The 11635-nt window shown below is 39.0% G+C and overlaps 1 protein-coding gene across 1 annotated transcript; it reads right to left on the reverse strand.

The window, feature by feature from the left end:
* Window positions 1-48: 48 nt before the first annotated feature.
* On the reverse strand, window positions 49-9296 carry LOC139416472 (peptidyl-prolyl cis-trans isomerase FKBP1A-like). The gene is made up of 5 exons (XM_071165102.1): window positions 8290-9296; window positions 8119-8166; window positions 6415-6527; window positions 2810-2976; window positions 49-2656 (listed from the first exon to the last, which is right to left on the reverse strand). The coding sequence occupies exons 1-4, from the start codon at window positions 8324-8326 to the stop codon at window positions 2848-2850; spliced, it is 327 nt and encodes a 108-aa protein (XP_071021203.1). The 5' UTR covers window positions 8327-9296; the 3' UTR covers window positions 49-2656; window positions 2810-2847.
* Between the last annotated feature and the right edge of the window lie 2339 nt (window positions 9297-11635).

Here is an 11635-nt window from a genome sequence, read left to right on the forward strand (position 1 = left end):
GAAATATATATATATATAGTTTTTCCCAAAGCAGCTTAGAGATCACTGTTGCAACGGCACATTTTTTTTATTTCATCATTGGTTTTGCCTGCGTATGTAACTCGGCACACAAATAGACAATACATAGGATGACCATTTGTGCCACACACCTAGAAAGCTGTAACATCAAGAACAATGATGGCCAGCATCTGAAAAAGTGCTTTCTGAATAATAAAATTTACATTATTTCAACAGGCTTTATTTAATGTGATACAAAACATGGATGCCTCTGTCACCAGACTACAACAACACAGCATTTCATTTAGGCAGTGTGGTCAGTCTTACTAATGATTACTTGATTATGATTAAAATAATTACTTTACATTACAGGTACAGTATAAGTAATTCAGATGCCAATTAAGTTGGCACCGGAAAAATATAAAGGCAATTTGTGAAACAAAATAAGGTGGGGGAGGTGACAATCGATTCCGCAACCCCAAAATTCAGGCATTTCACTTCTAAGAAAAGCATAATCACTACTCCAACTAATGAGAGTATACTAGAGCCATTTTCTGTTGACCATCAAAGGTCACTTTCCCGACATATAAAAAAAAAACCTAGCAGAACAGCTAATGCCGATGTCGGGATCTTGGAAAACTTAACAGCGAGTCAGTGATGACCATGAAAAACACACAAGACTGATGCTTATAGCTGTTTAAGATTAAGAAGTATATTATTTTTCTGCCTTTATCTAGCTTTATTTGTGATATTTTACCTTGCCTCCCTGACTCAGTATTCAAGCCTCCAGATGACATCTGCAATGTTGTAGATGATAACCATCTAGTTACATGTTAACTTGCACTAGCTGCATTTGATCATATCCACTGCTAAGTAAACTAAGAGGTTTCTCTTCGAACTGCGCGCCCGAGAACTGGATCAATACAGTTCCCCCATCTTTGCATTAATATGTTTAAAGCTCTCAGTGGGTTTAAAGATTTGACTTGGAAAGAAAAAGTGATTCAAATGCAAGGCATTAACACCTATAGATCAGGATATTATTAACATGCAGACCAGGCTAGTTTGTGGTTGTGTGTCTGGTAAAGAGAGGCACACATAGGATACAAGAATTGTCTACTGTACTAGTTCCCCTGTGCAGAGTGCTCACTAGCTCCTAATAAAATTAACAATCAAAATCAAAGAATCACTATGAAAGGTCTGGATAAATTACGTATCAAACAAAGTTCTTATTTTAGGTATCCCACAACTCAATATTTTACTACACTTATGCCACTCAACATTACACTAAACCAAATCAATTAATATTTGTTCTACTTTCAGCTGGGAGAGGTGTGGATGCAAATATGTGCTTTTCATATTCTTTTAATTTTGTTCCTCAGTTAAAAAAAAAGAGAAAATCCACTCAAAAACAAATCTAAGCATTTTCATATTCATGATATGGCCAGTGACACTTTGTTTCTTGAAAGTCCAATATCTTGAAACTTGACGTGCAAAACATTTTTGGGACTGAATCAACAATGGACTAAAAAAATAAATACCAAAAGATTGTTTAAGTGCATTTTCCCCTTTAAGATTTACTCAAGCACCAGCCCTCCATGTTAGTAATAGGTACTCTTACAAACAGATGAATGTCGCTGCTAATATTTCATTGGTATTTTGTATTACTCATAACCATGCACAACCAATAATTTGAGAAACAAAGAAAAGTAAAGCACAATTCAAAAATTCAAGAATAAGAACATCAAGATTTTTAAGGTTATGGCTCATAGGTGTTTAAGAGGGTGAATTGAAAGAAAAAAATAACTGAGTAACAAGGTTTCCATCCAACCATTTTATGTCGGTTAGAAAATGTCACAGGCCTGGTGGAAACAGTACATTTTTCTGTGAACTTTCCAAATGTCGACAAAACAAAATACACTACACAAGGTGGGATCTTTATGTGTCAGTAAAATGTATTATGCGAGAAATGGCAATGGAATTGCTTTTATGCGCAAATATTGATAACTATCATCTCGAAGTCACGTGATGATATGTTGCGTGGTCCTCCCACTACGACTCGGGAAAGCATGCAGTTTATTAGGCTACAAATAAAATCAGTTATAATGAACTTCTCAGGGTGGTGAAAGTGCACGGTGATTAGCTTGATGCTCCTTTCAATAAATATTGAGGGTCTAATTCTGGTGACATGATGATCGATGCTTGGCTGCCGTTTGAAAAATATATACATATAATCTAGCTCTTTTGTAGGCTATACCCACATTGTATCTGTAAACTGTTGGCTAGAGCACATGTGCCAATACCAGAGTGGGCACATTTACTATAATGCAACATTTGTTGAAAAAAACATAATTAGAGTTACAAATGCATGGAAACCCATTTTTTTTCTTTAAAAAAAAAATTGGTATATGGGAAATTAGCTGCAACAGTAATTATGTGCACTACGTCATCACGCATCTCTGGTGAGTAAATCTAGATTTTAGAATATTCGCATGAAAATCTGTCACCAATTGGATGGAAACCTAGCTACTGACAAAAACACAGATTTTGTATACATGGATAAAACATTGACCAAAGTGTTGGAACTATAGACTCAAGCCTCTTATAGAATCAAGTGTAGACTCTCCTATCTTCTCTATATGTTTCCAAGGTAGGAAGTGACCTGCAAAGGCAGAGGAGAAAGGAATGAGATTGAAACCATTGCTAAAACCATACCAGATGTTTGCGTGGTTCAGTCCTGTATACTAGATGCATTTGTACTATTACCTCAACTGAGAATAACATAACAATTAGAAAATCTTCAAAAAGTACTTACAATATTTTTAAATAAAGAAAATAGGTAGTGGGGATGCTTCATTCAATGCTTAGTAGCTCAACATCAAAGAGGAGGGTGGCGTTGGGTGGGATGATCCCCGGGTGGCCCTTCGCCCCGTAAGCAAAGTCAGGCGAGCAGGTCAGCCTGGCCCTCTGACCGACGCTCATCTTCAGGACAAGGGAGAGAGGACATAGGCAGAGATAAGCTATGGTTCATTTTCGTGAGAAACATTCATTGACACTGTTGACAACTTTTTGCTCAAATCTTATTAATTATGCATCACTTTTTTGGTTGGACTTAAGCAGCAATTAGCCCAGATGCTCACTGTTTGAATACTAAACAGAGGATTGTGTGTGGGAGGTGTTTGTCATGCTGTAAGTGTGGTGACTCTGAAGAAAATGCCAAAGGCTCTTGTGGAAGAGTGCCATTGCTGGGAGAATACCTAGCCCCCACAACGAAGACTAATATGGGTACGTCTGAATCTGTTTCCCTAATCAACTTCCTGTCAAAAGCCCAGACGAAATGCGTTGAGGAACGCAAGGTCTCAGTCTCTCCCTCCTGTTGCACATATCTCCCTATTTAATCTGTTGCAGCTATACATCACATGGCTGTAAAACAGAGGGCAGACTGTGTGCACTGCCCCATGGTGCATGAAACTACTTCAGTGTTTTATAGACCCCACCAAGCATTGGTGTTCAGATAACACTATGTATCAGTGGTGGAAAAATTACCCAATTGTCATACTTGAGTAAAAGTACTTTCATAGAAATGAATCAAGTAAAAGTTAGTGTCCCAGTAAAAGTATTTGTTTTTAAATATAATTAAGTATCAAAAGTAAATGTTATTGCTAAAATATACTGTACTTATAATATACTGGAATTTCAAATTCCTTATATTAAGCAAACCAGGCAGCACCATTTTATTTATATTATTTACAAATAGCCAGGGGCACACTCCAATATAATTTACAAAACGAAGCATGTGTGTTTGAGTCCATCAGATCAGAGGGATGTTCTCTTGATGAGTGCGTGAATTTGACCATTTTCCTATCCTGCTAAGCATTCAAAATGTAACAAGTATGGAGGGAAAAAAAGTGATTTTATTTTAGGAATGTAATGAAGAAAGTGAAGTTGTCAAAAATATAAATAGTAACAAAGATACCCCCCAAAAAACTACTTAAGTAGTACTATCAAGTATGTTTACGCCACTGCTATGCATGAAAACCATCTTCCTACAGAAATGGAAGGCTGTACCTGGAACAGTTAAATGCATCAAGCAATTTCAAATGTGTTTCCTCTGGATAATCTATTCACACCCCTTGACATTTTCCACATTGCGTTACAGCCTGAATTTAAAATTGATGACGATTTTTTGTTTGTTACTGAGCCCCAACACACACACACAGAATACCCCATAATGTCAAAGTGGAGTTGTTTATAGAAATGTTTACAAATGTATTAAAAATGAAAACCTGAAATAAGTATTCAACCCCTTTGTTATGGCAAGTCTAAATAAGTTCAGGAGTAAAAACTTGCTTATAAACAAGTCACATAATTTGCATGGAGTCGCTGTGTGAAAGTGTTTATCATGAATTTTGAATGACTACCTTATCTCTGTACCCTACACATACAATTATCTCTAAGGTCCCTCAGCCAAGCAGTGAATTTCAAACATAAAGACCAGGGAGGTTTTCCAATGCCTCGCAAAGAGCACCTATTGATAGATGGTTAAAAAAAAAAAGCAAACAAATGTCCCTTTGAGCATAGTTAAGTTATTAATTACACTTTGGACGTACACCCAGTCACTACAAATATACAGGCGTCCTTCCTAACTCAGTGGCCGGAGAGGAACACCTCAGGGATTTCACAATGTGGCAAATGGGGACTTTAAAACAAACAGTTAGAGTTTAATGGCTGTGATAGTTCTCCTGAGGATGGATCAACATTGTAGTTACTCCAAACTACTATCCTAAAATGACAGAGTAAAAATAATGAAGCCTGTACAAAACAAATATTCCAAAACATGCATCCTGTTTGCAACAAGGCACTAAAGTAAAACTACAAAAAAGATTTGGTAAAGCAATTCACTTTTTGTCCTGAATACAAAGTGTTATGCTTGGGGCAAATCCAATACATTACTATCACTCTCCATATTTTCAAGGATAGTAGTGGCCGCATCATGTTATGGGTATGATTGTAATCGTTATGGACTGGGGAGTTTTTTCAGGATAAAAAATATATATACGGAATGGGGCTAAGGCAAAATCCTAGAGGAAAACCTGGTTCGGTCTGCTTTCCACCAGACACAGGGAGATTAATTCACTTTTCAGCAAGACAATAACCTAAAACACAAGGCCAAATCTACACTGGAGTTGCTTACCAAGACAGTGAATGTTCCTGAGTGGCAGAGTTACAGTTTTGATTGAAAACCTATGGCAAGACCTGAAAATGGTTGTCTAGCAATGATCTTGAAAATTAAAGAGAGCCGCACACTCTAGGAGCTCAGATGCAAAAATGTAATTACCAACGTTTCGACAGCCAAGCTGTCTTCATCAGGGTATAATCACAAACACTGCGGGATGACTTGTTAATGTAGTGTCAAAAGACACAGTAGTCTAATCATGGCCAAGATTGGCCTAATATCATTGGTTAATTATCAAATATTAATAATATCAATATTAAAATGAACAGCATACAAACAACAAATGGATAGCATACGATCATAAATTAATTTGACTACAAAAGCTTACAAACAATTAGAATGGCACAATAATCACAATAATTTTTATTTTACTAGGCAAGTCAGTTAAGAACAAATTCTTATTTTCAATGACAGCCTAGGAACAGTGGGTTAACTGCCTGTTCAGGGGCAGAATGGCAGATTTGTACTTTGTCAGCTCGGGGGTTTGAACTTGGAACCTTCCGGTCACTAGTCCAACGTTCCAACCACTAGGCTGCCGCCCTGGCAGAATGACTTCAGATCAAAGTCTACGTTGAGACCGAAGGGAGCAAGGGTCTTTAAGTTGAAGATCCAGGCAGCCTCTCGTTTTAACAATAAATTATCAAGGTCACCCCCTCTCCTAGGGAGCAATGATCAACAACCAACAACCAATTTGACAGATCTTGACATTTTAAAAACAATACAAATGTGCAAATATTGTACAATCCAGGTGTGCAAAACTCTTAGATTTACCCAGAAAGACTGACAGCTGTAATCGCTGTCAAAGGTGAATCTAATATGTATATATTGAATACTTATGTAAAATAAAGATTGTGTTTTATTTTTTATGTTTTTTTTTTACAAAATGCTACATTTTTAACTTTGATAGAGTAGTATGTAGATCATTGACAGACAATGACCATTAAATCTATTTTAATCCCACCTTGTAACATAAAATGTGGAAAAAGCTAAGGGGTGTGAATACTTTCTGAAGGCACCAAGTGACTGCATTGCAAATACATATGGGATTTTCTGTGTTACAGTATGTCTAAATGGAAACCTCTCAGTTACAAGGAGATGTAGTCATTTCAACACAAAACCCTTCTCATGTACTTCCTAGAATTAGAGGCAGACAGACACCAGAGACATCTGCACAGTACACCCACCTGCACGACTCCCTCGTCCCAGCCACGGATCACTTCCTGTTTTCCTATTTTAAACCTAAAGGGCTTGTCACTGTCACGGGATGAGTCAAACTTGCGTCCATCCGTCAGGGAGCCTGAACAGGAAGGAGGAGGAAATGAGAACAGAGCAGAAAGGATTTATTTTGACAGTCAGTAACAGAGGTCTGTCTATTACGTTTTAAAGCAATAACTTCAGGACTGCACTGGGGGTGCAATTCCTGTACTAAAACCGAAATGAACTTGAGCTTAAGCAGACAGACAAATACTGTCCCCCAATGGAGATCTATCATTGTTACAGTTGTAAATGTTTTTTTTTTAAATTAATTTCTCTTTTTGACCTGCACTGTTGGAGTTCAGCACTTACAAATGTCACCGTACCCTGCAATTACATGCTCCCGAGTGGCGCAGCGGTCTAAGGCACTGTGCAAGAGGCATCACTACAGTCCCTGGTTCAAATCCAGGCTGTATCACATCAGGCTGTGATTGGGAGTCCCATAGGGCAGTGCACAATTGCCCCAGCGTCCTCCAGGTTTGGCCAGGGTAGGCCGTCATTGTAAATAAGAGTTTGTTCTTAAGTGACTTGCCTAGTTAAATAAATAAAAACAAATCTGCGACTGACAATCTAATCAGGTCAGTAGAAGGGATTCCAAGTATTTCAGAAATAGCCCCTGCAGCTGTCTGAGGTGGGCAGAAAAAAAAGACCTGCACATCTCTCTCTATTTAATGATCTATTAGGAATGGAATTCAACAACATTTTCAGTTGTATTTTGACTTAAAAAGTAAACTCGGGGACATGAGGTTGCCACAGCAGATATGTATCAGATGAGTATCAATGAGTCTACCTTTAACATAACATGAGGGTACAATTGATGAAAAATAAACGATGATTCAATAAAATGGGAACTCAAATTTACTATTGTTGCTATAGCAAAGTAGAACAGGTGTACTCTTGACGATTGCTTACACATTTTGCATTGGCATGAATCCGAGTATAATGTCAAAATTACATAATCCCATTTGTTACAATATCAGCTGCCAATTGAATAGTCTCAATCGTATGAGAACATGTCAAGCAAGTAGCAATGTCAATCTAACTGAAAATAAAATAAACCAACCCCTGTAGCTATTATCCTATTGGGTTTGTAAAATTGTTCCATTAAACCAATTAGTAAACAATTAAAACGAAACGAGTCACTCCAGACAGCGATAATCCGTTCTATCCAACTTCAACAAAAGGTTAAAATCGCTCAACGTCTTGTCTGTGTCTGACTTAACTCTGTGGTGGCTGACGTCTGAAGGCATTCAAGACAGACACATTAAATTGCTTTTACCATACTATAACCACCGATGGTGACAGGTGGCAACAACGTAACAAAGTAGTCGAGACTTCTCGTACGCGATGTTACAGTGTTCCTATACAAGGAAGCAATACAAGGAAGCAGCCTCCATGTACAGAAAGCTGTAATGCAACACATGGATGGGTAGCAAGCTACAGTTCTACTTGCAATTGCATCCTAATGGAATTCCCTTGAATTAACAAAATATAGTATTCCTACACAGCCAAAAATACATCCATCCGCCAAGGCTACTGATACAATGCGGCCTATCAAAATTATGAATGAATCAAAGAAACGATTGGAATTTGCAGTGGTGCATGCATATGTCTCAGAAAATATCCAAACTCACCAACATAATGCACGACACACGTCTGTCCTTTTTTAGGGAAAGTCCTTCCTGTGGGAAAAAAAAGGCGCATAGAAAAACAGGATAACGGTTGAGAAGACGATGATTAATTCATTTGAAAGAACGGAAATCCACCATAAATCTGAAGCGAAGATATGCATAAAAACATTTTACCATCGCCAGGGGTTATTGTCTCAATTTCGACTCCCATTTGTTCGTTACACCCTGTCAAGAAACTCGCCTCCCGCAATATGGTACTTCAGTTGCTGTTCATAACTGTCTCGGTGCAGCGGCGTGACCCAGTGATGCCAACTCCTCAGTAAGGAAAGTAGCTATTGGCAGTCCCAAAAGTCGCTAAATGGCGTCATCGCCTAATTTGCATATTTTGCGTATAATTGTGATGCATGATGTAGGAGAGAGGAGTAAAGTCGTGGGTGAGACAAAAAAAAGTTAGTAAAAAACACCTTAAATATTTTTAGAACTACAAATAAACTTTCTTCTGTCGATTCTTGTTGGGTTTTTTTATGTCACAATTCCAACCCTTTATCTGGGCTTGGGTTCGGCAAACGTGACCCAAAAGAGACACTCTGGCGGAGTTACTTAGTTTTTTAGCTTAGTTTTCTTAATTTGGTTTGGTTTTTAACCTTATGGTTCATTTAGGAGCCTACAACAAGTCACAGTAAAAACATGAACATTTTTAACCATAACATTGTTAATGTAGAATGTATACAAAAACAATCTAAATGGACCAAAAAGAGATGATAGAAAAAACTGTCAATTGCAATGTGAGACAATTATGCTAACTAGTCTGGCCCTAATTCAGGTTAATTGTTTTTTTAAAATGTAAACCAGGGCGGGATCAGCCAGCGGCGGTTTCCAGCATGCGCGATTCATTTGTAGTCTGGAGGCGGAGGGGTGAGCATCTCCTGCTCTGACTGCAGCGCGAGGACTGGGCTGCCTGTTTGTGCTTTGGGACGGGGCCCACGGCAGCACTCGCTGCTCGTTGAGAAGAGTAAGAACGATACCTACTTTCACGTCAGTCTCCAATAACACCAGAAAAAGTAGCTAGATTTGTCGCTAGTCGCCTATTTGAAAATATGTCGCTAGACGAGTCTGAATACTCGCTAAATATAGCAACGAAGTCGCCAAGTTGGCAACACTGAGTCTACCATGTATGTGCACGTAGCCGTTACGGCGGAAAAAGTGGGGATTCTCGTCACATTTTGAGCGCGCTTTTTGCACACACCATACGATGGCCTTCGTGTTTTTTCTTTGCTCTGTTTAATTTTTTATCTACCCCATGTGTTCTTTAAAAAAATATCTAACGCCGTGTCAGCCTCCCACACTAGAATCAATAGCGTAGACCTGTAAACTAGGTTAAAACACTTAAAATAAAATGTTTTACTTGATCCCTTTGAAAATAAATCGTTTATTAAAAGCATGCAAACATATTACTCCTAGGTCTTTACATTTGGTACACAACAGTGATAAGTGGTGTTGACATCATAGAAAAAAAGTTTGATAAGAAAACTCACACGCATGCAAAGATATGTTCCCTAAACCTGTGTTTCCTCAACCCTGTGTTCCCTCAGTCCCCACTGAACAAATTTCAGTTATAGGGTTAAAAAAAAAAGCGGAATATTTCAGCATCTACACCAATATGTAAGGGTATATGGGACCTACTGAACATGTTCAATCACTGTGACCTTGACCTTTTAATATTAGCCTACAGCAGCGGGGTGGTATTTTAGGAAACAAAAAAAATGCATTTTAACATCTACTTAACTCAAGTAAATTTTATAATGATTGGCTCAAATAGTCCTTTGTAAAATGATTAAATATTGGTGTCCAGAAAAAAGTCTGAGTATGCTAACAGTCCCGAAAGTTAAAACAGTGCATGTCCATTTCATATTGTCAGTGGCGACTGTAGCATGTACATCTTGGTGGGGCAAACTAAAAAAATGTTTTAGATGCATGCCAGCAAAGTCACTACACTTCACAACACTAAACAATACACAAATTGGACTATAAGTGACAAACTGTACACACAAACTGTTAGGGCCTACATAAAGCTGTCCCAACAGAGTCCCAACACCTTACCACTGTCACACCTGGCAATCAGCAGAGTCTTGTTTGGCAGCAAAATAGTTCATTAAGCCTAATTTACTGCGTTTAAAAAAAACAACATCTATGGTTGACTTGTTAAACAAATGTGCTTCTACTGACAATTGAGATGTACAAACTATGGCATTAGGGGATGACGAATGGATAAGAAGCGAGCTAGGAAAGCAGTAGTCAATATAACAATTTGTTCAGCACTTTTGAAATGTACGACAGAATTCAGAAAATGGGCCGTTCTTACAATATTCTCCCTGTTAACCAAGTCAGAACTGTAGAGTAAAAAGGCGGCATACAAGCAGACAATGAAAGCTCTTACAATATTTGATGACATTTCTCTAGAACAGGCTATAGGCTATATGTGCACCACCAAGTCAGAACAATAGGATAAATAAGGACCAAATTATTAGGGTGAGGCACATGAGCTACTAACAGTTTACTACACAATATACTAGAGGTCGACCGATTATGACTAACGGCGATATCAATTATTGGAGGACCAAAAATAGCAGATAATCGGGCCGATTTTTATATACTCTGCTCAAAAAAAAAGGGAACACTTAAACACAATGTAACTCCAAGTCAATCACACTTCTGTGAAATCAAACTGTCCACTTAGGAAGCAACACTGATTGACAATACATTTCACATGCTGTTGTGCAAATGGAATAGACAACAGGTGGAAATTATAGGCAATTAGCAAGACACCCCCAATAAAGGAATGGTTCTGCAGGTGGTGACCACAGACCACTTCTCAGTTCCTATGCTTCCTGGCTGATGTTTTGGTCACTATTGAATGCTGGCGGTGCGTTCACTCTAGTGGTACCATGAGACGGAGTCTACAACCCACACAACTGGCTCAGGTAGTGCAGCTCATCCAGGATTGAACATCAATGCGAGCTGTGGCAAGAAGGTTTGCTGTGTCTGTCAGCATAGTGTCCAGAGCATGGAGGCGCTACCAGGAGACAGGCCAGTACATCAGGAGACGTGGAGGAGGCCGTAGGAGGGCAACAACCCAGCAGCAGGACCGATACCGCCGCTTTTGTGCAAGGAGGAGCAGGAGGAGCACTGCCAGAGCCCTGCAAAATGACCTCCAGCAGGCCACAAATGTGCATGTGTCTGCTCAAACGGTCAGAAACAGACTCCATGAGGGTGGTATGAGGGACCGACGTCCACAGGTGGGGGTTGTGCTTACAGCCCAACACCATGCAGGACATTTGGCATTTGCCAGAGAACACCAAGATTGGCAAATTCGCCACTGGCGACCTGTGCTCTTCACAGATGAAAGCAGGTTCACACTGAGCACATGTGACAGACGTGACAGAGTCTGGAGACGCCGTGGAGAACGTTCTGCTGCCTGCAACATCCTCCAGCATGACCGGTTTGGCGGTGGGTCAGTCAT

This window comes from Oncorhynchus clarkii, chromosome 9, assembly GCF_045791955.1.
Source record: "Oncorhynchus clarkii lewisi isolate Uvic-CL-2024 chromosome 9, UVic_Ocla_1.0, whole genome shotgun sequence".
NCBI classification, from domain to species: domain Eukaryota; kingdom Metazoa; phylum Chordata; class Actinopteri; order Salmoniformes; family Salmonidae; genus Oncorhynchus; species Oncorhynchus clarkii.